General features: G+C 43.7%; 4 protein-coding genes across 4 annotated transcripts; 2 read left to right on the forward strand and 2 right to left on the reverse strand.

The window, feature by feature from the left end:
* Positions 1-109: 109 nt before the first annotated feature.
* LOC100839515 lies at positions 110-5635 on the reverse strand. The gene is made up of 7 exons (XM_003570029.4): positions 5321-5635; positions 4557-4603; positions 3955-4111; positions 3654-3849; positions 2046-2172; positions 1345-1521; positions 110-741 (listed from the first exon to the last, which is right to left on the reverse strand). The coding sequence occupies exons 1-7, from the start codon at positions 5541-5543 to the stop codon at positions 589-591; spliced, it is 1080 nt and encodes a 359-aa protein (XP_003570077.1). The 5' UTR covers positions 5544-5635; the 3' UTR covers positions 110-588.
* A 1977-nt stretch (positions 5636-7612) lies between these two features.
* LOC100846424 (mitochondrial import inner membrane translocase subunit TIM23-3) lies at positions 7613-8374 on the reverse strand. The gene has a single exon (XM_003572759.3). The coding sequence runs from the start codon at positions 8327-8329 to the stop codon at positions 7691-7693; it is 639 nt and encodes a 212-aa protein (XP_003572807.2). The 5' UTR covers positions 8330-8374; the 3' UTR covers positions 7613-7690.
* Positions 8375-9632: 1258 nt separating this feature from the next.
* LOC100840009 (probable N6-adenosine-methyltransferase MT-A70-like) lies at positions 9633-14455 on the forward strand. The gene is made up of 7 exons (XM_014901384.2): positions 9633-10779; positions 11324-11422; positions 12124-12207; positions 12295-12644; positions 13371-13587; positions 13825-13904; positions 13992-14455. Exons 1-7 carry the CDS (start codon positions 9637-9639, stop codon positions 14182-14184), a joined length of 2166 nt encoding a protein of 721 aa, XP_014756870.1. The 5' UTR covers positions 9633-9636; the 3' UTR covers positions 14185-14455.
* A 345-nt stretch (positions 14456-14800) lies between these two features.
* On the forward strand, positions 14801-17261 carry LOC100840316. Its single transcript, XM_003570032.4, has 3 exons — positions 14801-15009; positions 15112-15277; positions 16847-17261. Exons 1-3 carry the CDS (start codon positions 14896-14898, stop codon positions 16852-16854), a joined length of 288 nt encoding a protein of 95 aa, XP_003570080.1. The 5' UTR covers positions 14801-14895; the 3' UTR covers positions 16855-17261.
* The last annotated feature ends 239 nt before the right edge of the window (positions 17262-17500 follow it).

A 17500-nucleotide genomic window follows, 5' to 3' on the forward strand; every position in this document is an offset into this window, starting at 1 on the left:
TGTGTTTACCTTTGAAGCTGCCAATGGCATAATCTTTTGTCGAAATCAAACCATTTACCACTATCCCCATAAAGTTTTGAGGCTGACAGCATCTCATCTCAAGTAAAAATTATTACCATGATGAGCACCACAGTAGATTGCAGGGGAAAAGTACAGGGTGGACGAAACAAAAAGCCATGCAAGAGGCTGGTTCTTCAGCAACATGCATGCTTTGCCACTGAATTGGCCATACTACATGCATGCTTTTTCAGAGAAACAGTGTAACACCATCATATAATCATATCCAGCAAGCAGTTCGTCAGTTTTGATTTGAAGCCGCAGCATGCTAAAAACCGACAAGAAGCTGACCTCCAAGAACTAGACTAGCACTGCAGCTTACAAATCGACCTATCCAAAACCAGCAAACAGCTGGTTGCGGGGATAGCGGATAATATAGGATTAAGACAACATGTAGGCGTTCTTTGTTTCTAAAATTCCTCTGATCATTCAAGACTCAAGCTGCAGCAGGGTTGAAACGGACATGCTGAACAGATTTGCATCATCCAACGCCGTTACAGTTACTCTCACTGGTAGCAACCCTAAGGTGTGTCATTTCTTCTTTGCTTTTGTATCAGACACCAAAGCCCTGATGCAGAGACGAGGCTTAGTTGCGACGAGTTCAGCTGGGAGAACAGACACACCAGCCACCGAAGATCCAATGGGTACCCCTGAAATGGGGAGCAATTCCACTAGAACTGCCACCTGGACATTGAAAGGTACAGACAAACTTTCAAATTGGTATGCTCTGCAAAATTACATAAATACGGAGTATAATCTAGCATTCAGCTTGACATGGTACACAAATTATCTGAAAGTCTAGTTGCCCTCCGTATTCTAAAGTAAAGGAGTAGATAAGCGAACTATAGAAGAACATAACATATCGCATGTAAAATCTGGAAGTGTGGTTTCCATCATAAATTTTAAGAAAAAGAACGCACGTCAAAGTAGAGGAAGCTAAGATTGTACTTTGGCAGTACTTCACAGTGAATCATGGCAAAATATATGAAACTTCTTTATAATGTCGAGTTTCATGAACATGTTGCCTCAGTAGTGAAATGATCGTCTGACACATGCTGTGAAAGTAAACGTGCTGAAATGCAGTATGTCAGGTGTGAATACCTGACCAAACTTTATATCAGTTGTCATCATGATGCAATGGAAAATAAGAAGTCCCACTAGCCAGCATAAAAACTTAGTTGTTTTCAAATTTGGAGTCTTTAGATGATGGTGCTTTGGATATTAACGTTAGCTGACAATTAACCTTGCTTACGTGTAACAAATTATTGCAGGATTTGTTCAAGATACCTCAGGAGATTTGAGATCTACAATTGCGTCCTCAGCAACTGATTTGATAGCAGCAGCAACAACCTTGAAGCACTTTTCCCTATCCATCACAGCTTGTTGAATTGAGCTATCGTTGTCATTCTTCTGTGTCTTAGTTACCGTCTCATCAATGCCTCTCCTATTATACCCAACTGCGAACTTCATCATAGGTTAGTTGGAGTCAGTTCCAGTACAGCAATAGAAGTCAGGCATGTAAAAGTTATATCCAGACTATCCAGTCAAGTACTGAAGTCAATACTGAGCAAACTATCAATCCAGAAACTAGTCATCTCTAAACTCCTCTATTCTTCCTCGCCATTCCACCAGCGCCAGCTATGCAGTCTGGCTGATAGCCCTTTGTCAGGCCGAGAGCTCCCGGGCCACATCTTTGTCCTAAGATCAGAGAGCTCTAGCACCAGGATGCAGTTATTTTGACTAAGGATGACAGAAGTGGGTGATCAAACAATAGGCACTTGTGTATACATTGTCAGATAATATAACTAAATAAAATGCAGGAACAAGTTTAATCAGCACATCTGATCAGTATATGAGACCCACAATAGTAAATATCCAAAAATAAGGCGCGATAAGAATACTGCAAGAAACTACTGAATTGTTTTAACTCCACTCATAAATTAATCTCAACAGTGAAACAGTGTAATAAGTAGTGCAATCTTATCCACCTTGATAGGCTCATATTGGTCTTCCTTATTCCTCAAGAAGTCAAGGAATAACTTTGACACGGTGGCATGTAGTTCTGTTTCTGATAGAACACAAGTTTCCTGAATAGGGAATATGCGGTGACACCATCTGTCCATTCAGAGTATAGTAATTTAGAAAAACGTAAGCTTAGATTTTTTTAGAAAAGGATTACTGAGAGATATTATATCAGTTAAAAAAACACTGAACTTCTGTACTGCCACTAGAGCTTAACTATATTAATCAAACCAGGACCATCTGCTTCACTGTATGACATATGCAATACTACTTTCATTTCTTGAATCAAGTAGTGGTAAGAAAAGGTTGCAAATAATGGCCGTATAGTGGCAGGTGCAATGTGTGCACCTGTTCAGGGCCACCAAAAATTAGGGGCCTCCAAGTTTAATCCTACTACTACTAATTAGCTATGCTTAATTAACATTAAATTTTGGGACTCATTAAATAGAAAAAAGAAAATGCCCCATGCGAAGAGAGGCAAAGGGAAGATGGCTGGATTCTCTGAGTAGAGGAGAAGCAGAGAAGTTCGGCCACGAGTTGTAGCTTTTTCGGTGGAACTTGAGTCCAGAGTTCAGCTTATTTGCTTTGTTACAACCTTTAGTTTTTATTTTTATTTTTGCACAAATTCACAACCTTTATTATTTTAGCATAAAGATTTGATACTGTTCTATTTAGACGGAGAAACAAGGATTTATGGATTTTGGGTGTAACCATTCGGAGACGGTAGCACGGGTCTTTTCCAGCCGGTTTAGATGGTGCGTCAATCTTAGGCTTGAAGGCGATTGATGTACTTTTTTTCCTTTTTTAGGCCGTAAATCTGAGAAATGTACTTCGAATGGTTTTTAATAATTGATGTATGTGTGCATCAAACGATGCAGAGACCAGATGTCATTCTTCTTTTGAAAAAATAATATTGCAAACTTTGGTTATGCAACGTTTTTTCTTTATTTTGAGGCCAACATTTCGCACCAGGGCCCCGAATTCCTAGATACGGCTTGCAATGATCAGTTTTCTATGATCACATCTAGCAAAAGAAAAGGTTGTTTATTCTACTTTCCAATACTCTGGTCCACTGTACACATCATTCAGCAATATAGCCAAAAGAGGCAAGTGACTGAGGGTATGTGTACACAATCACAAAATAAGATTGAGAGGAGACCAATAATGTTTGAGGTACAAAACTGAATCAAGGTCGTCAATGCTGTAAACAAGTATCATAAGCTAGCATTGTTTTTCAGCATACTCTGGTCCACACTACATATCATTCAGCATATAGCCGAAAGAGGGAACCGGGTGAGGGTATGGTACACATAATAACTAAATAGGATTGAAATCAGTGACGTTTATGGTAAAAAAAAACTGAATCAAGGTTGTCAATAATGTCAAGAAAATACTGTAAAACAAGTGTCATAAGCTAGCATTTTTACAGTTGAATACAATCTGAAAGAACAATGATAGTATGTCGGATCAATTCATTGATCCAACTCCATGTAACAGCCCAACCTAATACTTCATCTTCGCCCTAGTAGCATGATTTAAATAGACGAGTTTGTTCGATGAAGTTAAAAACTTACTGTGGAGATTTAAGCTTCCCAGATCTCAGTGAATGAAACACTTCAGTAAGCATCTGAACAACATGAAGGCCTCCACTAGTGAAAGAAAAGAAAAGCAAGCCACTTCTTGCTAGCTTGACCAACGAAAGATTTGAAGTCCTGTCGATAATTTCACTAGTCTTGGAGTGAAGTGAACTCGTTTCTACTTCAATGCAGCCTTTTATGGTCCGAGAAAATGCGCAATATCAGAAACACAGGTAAATGAAATGACACTTCAGCATCTAGAATAGTCCAAAAGTTAACAAACATAATTTATACTGACCAGTTGATTCTGAAGCATCATCCTTCCCATTGGTTACTGCATCTTCTGAATTTTCAATTCCTGATGCCTCGGAACATGTTTTTCTTTTCTTTGATGCAACCTCTATAACACATGGTTCCAAGTTTTCAGAGCTATGGCTGCTTGCAGGATTAATGTACTGAAGAAATACATAAACAATGCATTTATGTCAACATATTTGAACATGAACTGCAAAGAAGCCGGAGTTGCAACAGGTTGCAAAAGCTATGGACAACCTACCATAATCGAAAGTCTATATGACACTTAAAGTTGCACTAAAGTTTGCAAAGTATTCTGATGATAATATATAACTTGGACAAAACTCAAAAGAATAACTGGATGAAAATTCTAAGTGGCATAACTAAAAAAATAAGCACAGAAAGGATCACACACACATATAAGGTAAAAAGAAGTAATAGGTCCACAGCATGAGGTGTGCACCACATGGTGAATGACATGCCATACAAATTCAGGTGCAGGACCATGAAGACAATTGAATTTGAAAACAGTAGATAAGATAGAGCTCAAGGCCTAGAATTATCGATTGCATAAGAAAAAATGAGAGTAGAAGAAGCAAAATCAACCTCTCCAAGAATCGAAATGGCTTCCTTGGTAGCACTTTTCTCTCGTTCTGTGAGATGACATCATGACAATCACATTAAAATTTGCAACGGTGGATAAAAATCAAGTGTATAAGTAAAACTACCCCCCCCCCCTTCCGGGTCAAGAAGGTACATTTGAACATTGTTTCTTTTCATTATAATCATTCAAATGATGCCAAAAGTAACGTACTGTCTTACATCATCATCTTCTATTTACTTTCCTTCTAATTTACCATCAGCTCTTTATTTATTTGTTCTTATATAGTAATAATGCGACAATAAGGGGACAAAGAACTGAGTTTATCATATAACAGCTGCAGCTGATTCACAACTACAAATTACTTCGCCAACATTGGTAATCTGGATTTACTTAGCAGTAGCAGCTTGGCAATAATACATCAATTGAACTACTAATTAGCCGATGTATGCCCACTAATCTCATGCAAGAATTTGTTACGCTAGAAACAAGGCCCGCAGATCTCCATTAAGAATCATACTGGTCATTACAAGTTTCTACTCTTACAACCAATGCTAAGAAAACCGAACCAACTTTGGCGCCTCCAGATAGCAACTAAATGGTGCTACTTGGTGTGTGTTGCAATAAAGGAACTCGCATAAATCCAGGCGCATACAGTAGTCAGATACATCACCGTAAAGTCTTTACTCCCCAAGCCCCCATGTATCCCTCCAATAAAACAAACTCGGTGGATAGCGCAGCAGACTCTAGCATGAAAGAGGGCACGCACTGATGGGGCAGGTGATGAGGAAGCCGGAGTGGGAGCGGAGAAGGAGGGATCTCGACGCGCGGTAGTCGTAGCGCGGGAGATTGATCACAGCAGCATGCTGCTCCCACGGCTGCAGCACCCGGCCGCCGCCGGCGTCGGCTACTGGTTCCGGCGGCGGGGGGTTCTCGCGGGACGGTGCGGGGATTCCTGTCTCCTGCTTGGATTCTGGCTCCAGCGCCGCCATAGGGAAGGGCACCGGGGGTTGGTCTCTTGGGTGGAAAACCTCGGACACGAAGGGCACTCGCACTAGCACCAGAGGCCCGGACGGACCCCGATTGCGGCTTTGGATGAGCACCAGTGCACTATACCTGGGCAACCCCGGGCCGGGCCGGGCTTCGTAGGGCCCGATGAAAAACCTCAAGCCCGGGCTGAAGCCCGAAAAATTGACCATTTTAGTATTAAAATAATTGTTTTCTTATTTTTCCTAAAAATATCCGTTTTTAGTCATTTCGGACTTTCGGGCAGGGCTTCGGACTGGAAAGTGAAGCCCGATCTCGGCCCAGGACGTCGGGCTTCAGGCGGGGCCGGGCCACCCATGACATGTATACAAGGCACCAAGGACTACACGTAAACTGACTTCCAAGGTGAACTTTATGTGTCCATATACCAACGGTAGAGCCCAGTTAGAATTTTTTTTAAACAACGATCTGGGTTTATTTATTCAATGAACGTGGTACAACCGATCGAAAAAACTAAAATGACAACAAAGATTTTGAATAAACCAAAAGTTACATCAAAAACTTTGAAACCAATTTCTCTAGCTGCGTCAATTGCATCTTGATATTTTTTCAAATATCTGATGACCAAACAGTAGAAGACAAAACATTCATAAGCTGGACTAACCTTATAGGTTTACTGAGCCGCATGAGACGCCCACCCCATCGGGTGATAACTTAATATCGTTGAACGCGTGGTGGACGGGGACACACCCTCGCAAGACAGGTTGTCGAATCATTGAATTATCGCCGAACCGATGAGGAAAATGACAAAAATGACGAAATTACGAGCCGTGAGATCCCAATATTCCATGGAGTATACCATGATAGTCACGCCAGAACGGGGATGGAACTGGAAGACCAATAATCCAATGGTTTCCTGCTTTCGTTCAAAAACTATCTTTGCTATTTTTCATTTTGAAACGAGACAAAAAATATTGCACATAATTGAAAATGAGAAGAGTTTGTAAAAAAGCCCGAAGGCAACGTGGCCAAAGAGCCCAAAAGAACAAGTGTACTCTATTTTTTGAGGAACGGGAAGGAACATTGCCTTTTTCTCAATAAGAAATAAATAAATATTTATAGGGCAACGTTTTTAAGGAGAACGTGCAAAACCCAACGACAAGGCAAATCTAGTCAGGCTCAAGGGGCGAAGCCATGGCCAGGAGGCCAAAGGCCACATTTCACTGAGCAATTTTCTCAAAAGTTAGGTGGGCTATTTCGATGCAGGTAAGACGTGTATGCAGCGGTTTTGCTCCTACCAAGCATTTCAGCAGAGATAGATGAGAAGCCCACTCCTCCTACTAGCGACCTTGTTCGTGAGGGGGAACGAGGCGTCCCACCATGCATCAATGGAGGCGAAAGCCTCGGTATGAGGTGTGGACTCGGCCGTCCATTTGGACACCAAACACCAGATACCTATTGTGAAACAGGCAGTCCTTCCAGCACTGTCACCTTCTTCTTTTTTATGTGCATCGTCTCGGTAGAGTAAACATGATTGGGTGACCAATGTTTATCACTCGTTTATGTGATTCATTGCTATATCTTAGAATGGTTTTCCTCAATCCACATTAATTATTTTTCCAAGTTACTGTGATCATCTCATTTTGAATTAGGGTTTCTTTGGCTCGAGATTTTTGAGGAATTATGATTATCCTTGTAGTGCTACCAAACGAAAGCATATACTGAATATGAAAGTTAGTTAGCTAAAGATTGAGCAAACATGATAATTTTAGTTCAGATTATTAGCCCAGCCAGCCTTTGCTTCGGGCCTTCGGCCCCTGACTCAACTTTTAAATTCCTATACTACTGTCACATATTGACATTGTTGCCTGCTTTTCTAGTTTCTTCTAACTTACAATTTCTCCGTTGAACGTCAATTTTTTTAAGTTTGATTAAGCTTTATAGCAAAACATGTCGACACTACCGTGTGAAACCAAGATACTATGAAAATAAAATTGTCAGTTTAGAAAAAATATGTGCCATCACGGAGGGAGTACTAGTAAGCTCATGTTTGCATATCAAAAGTAACAACCGCGTATATATTGTAATTTGTAACATTAAACACCACGAAGCCAAACCATCTGAATTTTGTTGATTTGGCAAGTACAGTCGCCTATGATATTAACTTGAATCTAGCAGCAAGATCCGGCGCAAACTTCTCAAGCAGCGGCTTCACCGCGGTGGAAGCCCCGGCCAGGACTCCCCCCACAATGCCGCGTACGACGGCCGCCCGCGGGCCGGACGGGCAGCCGTAGATCGCGCCGGTCCCGACCCCCGCCGACACGGTGGTGATCCAATCGTCTTGGTCGTCGCGGAAGTGGCGGACGGCGCTCTCGGCGCCCCCGAATAGCAGCCCGATCACGCCGAGCCGGTTGCCGTGCTTCCTGCCCACGGAGCCGCACTCGTTGAGGGCGCGGCTGAGGCGCAACTTGGCGCTCTCCCCGCGCTCCGCCGCAGCGATGGCCCGGCCGAGCCCTCGCGCCCCGCCGGTCAGGGATCCGGCGCAGAAGCCGACGCCCGTGTAGAAGGTGAGGTTCTCGCCCCAGGTGCGGTTCTTCCGGAGCGCTTCCTCCTCGAAGAGGAACTCGGGCGAGGTGGGCAGATCGTAAAGCAACTGGGCCCCGCGCCCGAACGCGGGCCGGTCTAACACGTATTGCCGGCGGCCGTCGACCCCCGGGGCCGGGATGTTGGCGGCGTCGTCGTGCGACATGGCGGCCGGCTGATCTGCGCCGAGAGCCGGAGATCGATCCATCGAATCGAGATGTCGTGTCGCGGCCGCGGGGTTGATCTGATTAATAAGCTCGAGAATAACTAGGTTTGCAATGCACCGCGAGGGAGCCATATGCGTTACTTATTTAAATACGAGTCCGTCCCAGACTTGTGCAACAAGTCCGCTTCGTCATGTCAAAAACTGATATGAAGTGATACGCACGCCGTATACGATTCCTAAAAAAAGAAGAAAACAAATCGAATAACTTGAATATTGGGCGTTGGATGAAGCCGCGCGATCTGACGGTGGACAGCCGGAAAATATATGGTCTCTTCGTTACACCGGTACTGCAAGTGCCACAACGTGTACTAGGAGTATGATACGCAAAAAAATTGAAGTTCAGTACGCAATTGTCTTACTGTTGTAGTGTTGTTCGCTGTATCTATATGTTTTTTCATGAGTTTAGTTTTGTAGCATATAGATCTTTGATCACCACTGCCACAAACCGTTTTAGCGGGGGATTCCTATTACTGTCAGGCCCGCAGTTGGGACATAATTTATTCTCAACTATGATCAATGAGAAGTAGTTTCTCATTGTGCAGGTCTGCAAGCACTGACTGGACCGCGCGGCATGGAAGGACTACCGCGGGCACATCTCTTTGCAGGATGCGTTTAAATGGCGGTCAAAATTTATCCTAGCAATGTTTTTGTTATGACCAATATTTTGGTCAGGATTGGATCTAGATAGAGCTAATCAGGTGCATGGGACATTGGGTCTAAACAAAACTTCCTTAATAATCTCCTATATTTGCAGTGCAGCCCCAACTCTAACCGTTAGTGGCGGTTGTCGGACATTTCGTGTCAAATGCATTAAACATTGGTGAAATGACCACCACTGAAGGTGACCTTTAGTGACGGGACTGCAATACCCGTCACTGATTTAGGGTCTTCCGTAGCCCGTTCTGTGCTAGTGTCTCTAGGTTCGCTCTGATTTTAATTTTTGGTTGAACAATAGCCAGTTTGTTGGTAAACCAATGTCTAATTATAACTCTTATTCTTTTTTTTTCAAATTTGACCGGATCAAAAAACTATCAAAACTTAGATCAAACCTTTAGCTGTTTGCTATCTAATCATGGTATGGTCTAGTCTAGAATCAAACGTACCCATAGTCTCTTTTTTCTCTCCGCTAAGAGAGCGGCAAATAGGGCTCTTGCAAGAGAAGGCTCGAGTGGAATCTGGATGGGCTTGAGCCTCTGGGCCACACAAGGACTTGCCAGGCCGAATTGAGTCCATACAGACATGACAGCCCACAGTCACAGGTAGCTCAAGTTCGCATCGAGCTTGATCCAATGTCTCGAACTCTCGACCCAAAAAGCGAAACAATGGAGACCCAGACCGACGTCGCCGGCGGCGGCGGCGACGACCTAGCGACCATGCGCGAACAGTGCCGAAGCCTGGAGGAGGCCATCGCCTTCCGCCGCGAGGCGCAGCTCGGCCTCGTCTCCTCCCTGCAGCTCCTCGTCCCGGACCTGGTGCCCTCCCTCGACCGCTCCCTCCGCCTCATCGCCGCCTTCAACAATCGCCCTTTCACCCCCACCCCGAACCCCAACGCTACCCACGCCCAGAACCCCATCCTGAAGCCCCAGCACCGCCGCGCCATCCCCGACCCGGCCCGCTCCACCAGCCGCAAGACCTCTGCGGGGTCCTCCCCGGCCTCCGCCGCCGTGGGAGGCGCTGCTCCCGGCGGCCTCGATGCGGTACGCACTATGGTCGCCGCCTGCCTCCTTGATCTTGTCCCCTTCGCCGAGATCGACGCCGCCGCTCTCTCGCGCCGCCTGCAGGCTGAACCCTCGTCCGCTAGCGACGCCGAGCGGGCGGCTCTGTCCGACCTAGCGACGGAGCTCGGCGGCTCCGTGCACGCCGCAGTAGCCCTGGCCCTTCGGCGCATAGCGGAGGACACCGGCGGTGTGCAGATCGACGAGGCCATGATTGGAGGCAAACAGATGATGATGGTCTGGGCCATCGACCGGATCAAGCTCCTCAAAGAGCTGCCGGAATCTGTGACATTGTTGCCAGCCCAACCTCCTCCTACTCCACAGGCGACCTCATCTGAGACGGATACTAGCAGTGCAATCATACCAAGACCACCACCACAGCAGCAGCAGCAGCAGCCAGACATGTGGGCACACTCAATGCCACCGATTTTCCCACGTCCCAGGGGCATGGCGATGGCAGGGATGCAGAGGATGCCGCCAGGGTTGATGCCGCTTCAGCGGCCTTTCATGTCGCCAAGCGGAGTTATCCAAATGGTTGGGGGTTCTGGACCTAGCCCTACCCAGCAGAAACAGAGAACCGATGAAGACGACTTGAAGGACCTTGAGGTGCTGCTGAGTAAGAAGACATATAAAGAGAAGCAGAACACGAAAACTGGGGAGGAGCTGCTGGATCTCATTCACCGGCCAACGGCAAAAGAAACGGCTGTTGCAGCAAAGGTTTGCTTTTTATTCAACCTCCAATGGCAAATGAGCTGCTTGTTGGTAGTGCTGCCGTGTGTGTAGTTTTAGTTGGACTGTTCCATATTAGATGACGAAGGGTCTTGTTATACTGGTAGTTAGTGGGGGAGTGTAACCTGAAATCACGAGGGGGCTGATTGGTCAACGCCAAACAAAATATGCAAGTACTAGGCCTGTGAAGTCTCGGTAAAATCTATAACCATGAAGTAATTTGAGAATGGTCATACATATAATTTGTTCGAATACCATATTGAGTCATCAGGGAATAATGAGATACAAATTTATAACCATATAATCATTTGAGAATGGTCACACATATTTGTTCACAAATATACCGCATTGAGCCGTCAAGGAAAAACGAGAGAGATTTGGAAGAAGAGTGCTAGACATATTGCAAAACCAACAGAGCTATTTTTACACATTAGGTTGTTGATTTACAATAAATAAATCATTCAGTTTTGTTGACATATTTCAGTGTCTGATTATCATCTCTTTTTGCTAACCTTGTTTCTGTATCTATCAGTTCAAAACAAAGGGTGGTTCCCAGGTGAAAGAATATTGCACCAATTTAACTAAAGAAGATTGCAGACGCCAATCTGGTTCCTTTGTTCCCTGTGATAAGGTTAATGCTATTATACTTCTTTTGCCTACTCAATTTATGCTTCCTCATATTTGTTTTATCACCTTGATTGACATGGTTGGTAGCTGGCCTTAAGACTGCTTGTTTTAAGAAAATATCCATCTGATGTATTTGATGATCCGATTACTCAGGTTGCATTTTGTAATGCATAAAGTGCTAATCCACAATTATTCTTCCTGTAAGATAGAATTATCTAATCGTAAACATATTATATTAAATTTTCCCTCTGGAGTTTCCTTTGTGGTTCATAAGCTGAACTTAACTGGGCGGGGTACAGCCATAGTTGCGCTTTTGTTGCTCTAATCCATGTTAGGACTCAAGGACAATTCTTTTTTCACTTTCTGGCTAATGACATACAGAAGCAATTTTAATGCAGGGCGTATAACTTTTTTTATTTAAGACCTTCACTAGAATATGCGTTGCTACAGAATTTTAAAAATATACAGGAGTTGTTTAAATGCTTTCCCACTCATATCCCCCAAATTTGTGCTGAGTAAGTAACATTATCTCACAATATACGCCAATCCAGTCACTTTATAATCAAAAGATCATGATAAGTATATCTCCCACATATAATGGATGGACAATAATGGTGATTTCCTGATAATCTAAGTAGTAGTACTGGTGCATATTTTTAGTTACTAATGCTAATCAGTGTCCAATCGTTTCTTTCATCTGAGCAGGTTCACTTTCGTCGTATTATTGCTCCACATACTGATACAAACCTAGGAGATTGCTCTTTTCTGGACACCTGCCGTCACACAAAGGTTGGCCATAGAGGCATCACCCTTTTAGTTTAATCCCTTCCAACGCACGCACCTGTTTGTATCTTACATGTATACTTCAATTTGTAGACTTGCAAGTATGTCCACTACGAGCTCGATCACACACCAGATATACCTCCAATGATGTCTGGTGCCCTTGCCCCCCATAGGCCAGTAAAGCCCCATAGAGCTGAATATTGTTCAGAAATAGAACTTGGAGAATCGCAGTGGATAAACTGTGACATTCGCAACTTCAGAATGGACATCTTAGGACAGTTTGGGGTAATTATGGCAGACCCCCCGTGGGATATTCATATGGAACTGCCATATGGCACAATGGCTGACGATGAAATGAGGACTCTTAATGTTCCTGCTTTGCAAACTGATGGTTTGATTTTCTTATGGGTCACTGGCCGTGCGATGGAACTTGGTCGGGAGTGGTAAGTTTTCAAACCTTTTATTTTTTATCAGAAAGGTTACTAGGGTGGGGGGGTGGGGGGTGAAGTGTTCCTTATCACTTCTCCGACAATGTTTTTCACTTAAAGGGAATCTATTGGGTGGCTTTTCTTCATGCTGCATACTTAACTGGACAGATGATTGCTGCCAAGTTTGATATTCTACATTTTATATATCCTTTCTCTTTAGTACTTAGCCTGTACTGTTCAGGGTGCAATATTATTTAATCCATTCATAAGTAGATGATGTCTTAGACATATTTTCTTGTACAAGAATGTATAACACTTCACATTTTTCGAGGCAAATGTTTGGTGGCAGTTCCTGTTATGCCCTTGCCTCCACTTAATGAGTACTTACAGTAATTCTTGGAGATGGTTGCATGCAATCTAAAGGTGAATAGCTGACATTTAGCTTTTCTAGTGTCATGCATGGTTTTAAAAAGTACTTCGATCAGCATCTGCTACAGTCAGGTAGTAGGATACTTTAGCTGCATGCATGCAACCATGTTAGACCCGAGAAGATTGCTACTCAACTAAGCTCTAAATGTGGTACTAATTGACCCGTTGTAAGGGCTAATTTTGCAAATCCATCACTGCTCTTAATTCTTGTGTGATTTGCTAAAAACATCATGAAAAAGTGAACATAGTAGTATTTATTTTCTGTTAACATTTGTATTCACTGATCCACTGTACCTGCTTTTTATTGTTCAGTTTGGAACTCTGGGGTTACAAGCGTGTTGAGGAAATTATTTGGGTGAAGACCAATCAACTTCAACGTATTATTCGAACTGGCCGCACTGGCCATTGGTTGAATCACAGTAAAGAACATTGTCTTGTTGGAATAAAAGGAAGTCCCTTGGTTAACAGGAACATAGACACTGATGTTATTGTTGCTGAAGTCCGTGAAACAAGCAGAAAGCCTGATGAGGTAATACATCCACTTCAGTTGTTCACACTGGCTGGTTCAGAACAAGTGGTGCCTCGTTAGTTGTTTCTGTGTAGCTAGTTACAACTAACCTAGACATTCATGATGAATTTGCATCTCCTACGAGAAACATGCATGTACCAACGGTTAATTAGAACCACACAGCTGAAAATCTGTAGATTTTATTTCCTCCTGATATATTTTCCAAGGATGCTGCCTCAAGTCTGTCTTGTTAAACAGATGTACGCTATGCTAGAACGGATAAGCCCAAGGACAAGGAAGCTTGAACTCTTTGCGAGAATGCATAACACTCAAGCTGGGTGCGCTCTTGTTGATTTTATTTTCTTCTGCATTCTGACTTGATGTCATCATTGTACATACCTTTTATTTCTCCTTTTCTTGTCCAGATGGCTTTCTCTGGGCAACCAGGTAAGTGGAACTAGGCTTGTCGATGAAGGGTTGAGGGCAAGGTACAAAGCTGCGTATCCCGATTTCGATGTGCAGCCGCCATCACCTCCCAGAGCAAGCGCACCTATGGATGTTGATCAAAGTGCTCCGTCGCAGAAGCCTGTTGTATCAGATGGTGAGAAGCCTTCCTGATGTTGGTACCCGGCTGTGCTTGACGTTGAGGAATCATCTTGCAAGGATAAACTGTTGTTTGACTACATAGTTTCTGTCACCTAATATCCTTGTAATTTTGTAGTTGTAAAATTTGGATAGACATGGGGTGGCGAAGGAGCGAATGTACGCCTTCACTGAAGTATTGCAATATGTACTGGTGCGCCCATCGGGCTTAGTTTGTGGTTGCTGATGGAACTGTTGGACTTATTGTTACAATCTGTTAGAAAAATAGACACAAAAACATGAAAAACGGTATTGGTCAGACTTGCAGAAGTGCCAGGTCCAGCAGCAGGTGATGAAGGATGGAGCAGCTGGGCTCATGCAAGCCGCGGCGCAACTGCTTCGATGCAGCAAGAGGCTGGGACGATTTTAGGCGTCTCCTTACTTCTCTGGCTGAACGATTGTGCTTTTGTCATTCGGCTCCTTTGTCAGTCCATCGAATATTAGTGCACGTACGCATATGCGGGTCCATCAAGGATTTCTTTTCAGTTTTTTTTTAGATTAGATTTCTTTTCAGTTTGGACCAGTTCATCGGTTGAAGTCCACCGCTGGCCTTCCACCCGCTCGGCCCAAATCTCTAATGGGCCCAAACACCAACTAGTCATAGGGTTTTAGCGGGGGTTTCACCGCACCACAGAGCGTCAGACAACCGGAGCACCGCGGCAGCAAAGGGAAGGGCGGCAAGCGGCGATGGAATTCTGCCCGGCGTGCGGGATGCTGCTGCAGATCCAGCCGGCCACCGGCGGCCACCGACTGCGCCTCTTCTGCCCTACCTGCCAGTACGTCTGCCCCATCAAACATAAGGTGTGCCCCCAACTCCGCTTCCTCGTCCCCTCGCGTTGTTTTAATCCGGTGCCTCGAATCGAGTTGGTTGATGTCCTTGCTGGTGTGACCCGCTTGGCGCAGATCGTGAAGAAGGCGAAGTTGGTGAAGAAGGAGCTGGAGTCCACGGAATCTGCCTCGAAGACCGACGGTGAGCCCAAGGAATCTGCCTCCAAAACTGACGGGGAGCCCAAGCAATCTGCCCCCAAAACTGACGGGGAGCCCAAGCAATCTGCCCCCAAAATTGACAGTGAGCTCTTCTCCCTTCTTTTAATCCTTTTGCTGCGCTGTTGTGCGAGATTAAGAATTGTGACTTGTCAATTGTTGTCGAGTTCTCGTTCTTCTGTTGTTTATTTGGAAGTTTAGCAATTTTCATTCGAACAAAAGAATATTTAGAAGTTTAGCATCCAAGTGAATTTCGTCTTTCATCTCCAAAATGTAGGATTTTCTTCTGTATAGGGACTTTTCGCACCACTAAAGGGATTTTTGTTCAGGCCCTCCTTCCGATAAATTATATTAGTGAACCACTTACCAAGAGTATATAGCTTGGGAATGTTTTTATGAGAAACCTTCTAAACATTTATTTTATAAATACAGTAGTTCATACCCTAGCTTATTTCGAAACTTGACCCTTGCTTACCACTTACCACCAGATGTGTGGTGGTGCCATGCGCCCATGCCTCACCAATTTCAGACTTGCTCTTATGAATATTAGATTGTACTATGGGTCAACTGACTTATATAGCTAGTTCAAGTGGTCATCGGCCCATTTTATAGGTTATTAGTATGTCACCCTGTGTGTGACAGATGACATGGCATATCAACTGAGCAACACTGGCATGGGTGCGCTTGATTTGCACCCGATGGCAGTGGTGGCCACTGTATTTTGCACTCAGCCACCCTAGAGTATTGTCCTCTTGTAATTTTATGTCCACCCGGGATCCTCCAGGACTCTATGAGATCAAAATTTGTTGCTCTAGGGGCAACGAATTGAGGCCAAGCTAAGTATATTGCCATGAGAGGAGGTTTGGTCAGGGATGCTAGTTAGATAGGCTACCACAAACTGCAAGTAGTGGGTTTGTCATGCTAATGAGTAATGACCTAGAGTGAGTGATACAATTAAACGAGTTTATTGTCCTAGATATGCAGTTTGCCTCAGACATTGGCGTGGAATGGGCTAATTTGAAAATAAGTCAGGATAAATTTTGTATTGTTAAGAAAAGTGTTGTTCAATATAAGTTTGTTGCTTGGGTAAATAAAGAAAACGGGGCTACTTTTTTGTAAGAAAAGGATAAAAGACGGAATAAAAATGTTTGGAGAGCAAGTCATGTTAGTATCAAGCTAATAGGATCCTTGCTTACTGTATTTTTTTTGTTCTTTCTTTGAAACTTCAGTCACAGCAATCAAGTACCAAGAAAAAAAGAAGTCCTACTTTGTAGTTGAAAATGTTCTCTAGTGTCAACACATAGCAGGGAATATTCATTCTGGAGTATTTAGATTGACTTGTTTTAATTATTGTGGTGCTACCTTGTTACTCCCTCCAATCCATAATAAGTGTCTCAGATTTTGTAGTAACTTAGTACAAAGTTGTATTAAATCTGAGACACTTATTATGAATCGGAGGGAGTACCAACAAGGTAGCGGCTTAATTTATATGATTATGATAGCATGTCTATTATGTGTCTTTGCTAGTTCGATTATAAACATGCTAGCATTATAGTATAAAATTGCGGCTTACTGACTAAACGAGTAGCCTGGAGCTGGATACATGTTTTGCCAACCCATAGTCCTAGTGCACATCTGATAAATTTGCTTTCAGGTACATAACCAAATGATCACAATGGAGATACATACTTTTGGCAGATGCAGATTTTGGTTATGATGATACTCGCTGTGTTGTTGAACTAAAAAGTATGTATACATGTGAACATGTGAAGCTTCTCATAATCAACTTGACAAAAGCCACCAATGTTCTGCAAAATAAAGGGGTACATCTAATGGTAACGGAAGTGGAGAAGTTTGCTTCAATGTTGGTTTGGTCGTTGGGTACTTTTATTTTTGTGGCACTGGAGGCCTCATGGTGCAAGAGGTGTTGTTTTGGTGTATGTATGGACACTGTTGCGCAGTTACGGCCAGGAAATGGCCTGTGAGTCGTGTGATTGTGAGTTTGCGCATTGCGTCTGTTCTCCAACATAAAAAAAAAAGTGAGGAGTTTTCGAGAATTATGAGCTGCATTTCACTTGCCCTGTTTTCATCTATGATCACTTTTTTTTATTGATCTTACTGCTAGGCGACCAACAATACTCAAAGCCAAGAACCAATGCTGTGCAGAGTTAACACATGCAGTTTGAACAGTTCGGTTCACCCTTCTTTGTAGCCAACGACAGCCATCTTTCACTCCACAGGTGAGCGGACAGCGGAGCCGTCTTGTGGAGCGACTTAGCCACAAAGTGGTTCGCTCATAGCAATAGCT

This window comes from Brachypodium distachyon, chromosome 3 (genome assembly GCF_000005505.3).
Source record: "Brachypodium distachyon strain Bd21 chromosome 3, Brachypodium_distachyon_v3.0, whole genome shotgun sequence".
Classification (NCBI taxonomy): Eukaryota; Viridiplantae; Streptophyta; class Magnoliopsida; order Poales; family Poaceae; genus Brachypodium; species Brachypodium distachyon.

Excerpts from the sequence above, each read along its gene's own strand:
- LOC100839515 (XM_003570029.4), bottom strand. The coding sequence starts at position 5,543 with ATGGCGGCGCTGGAGCCAGAATCCAAGCAGGAGACAGGAATCCCCGCA. Across the intron at positions 4,604-5,320 it reads CCTCATCACCTGCCCCATCA|AACGAGAGAAAAGTGCTACC; the intron begins GTGCGTGCCCTC and ends GTCATCTCACAG. Across the intron at positions 1,522-2,045 it reads ACCAATATGAGCCTATCAAG|TTCGCAGTTGGGTATAATAG; the intron begins GTGGATAAGATT and ends CCTATGATGAAG.
- LOC100846424 (XM_003572759.3), bottom strand. The coding sequence starts at position 8,329 with ATGGATCGATCTCCGGCTCTCGGCGCAGATCAGCCGGCCGCCATGTCG.
- LOC100840009 (XM_014901384.2), top strand. The coding sequence starts at position 9,637 with ATGTCTCGAACTCTCGACCCAAAAAGCGAAACAATGGAGACCCAGACC. Across the intron at positions 10,780-11,323 it reads AAACGGCTGTTGCAGCAAAG|TTCAAAACAAAGGGTGGTTC; the intron begins GTTTGCTTTTTA and ends TGTATCTATCAG. Across the intron at positions 13,905-13,991 it reads ATGCATAACACTCAAGCTGG|ATGGCTTTCTCTGGGCAACC; the intron begins GTGCGCTCTTGT and ends TTTCTTGTCCAG.
- LOC100840316 (XM_003570032.4), top strand. The coding sequence starts at position 14,896 with ATGGAATTCTGCCCGGCGTGCGGGATGCTGCTGCAGATCCAGCCGGCC. Across the intron at positions 15,010-15,111 it reads TCTGCCCCATCAAACATAAG|ATCGTGAAGAAGGCGAAGTT; the intron begins GTGTGCCCCCAA and ends CGCTTGGCGCAG.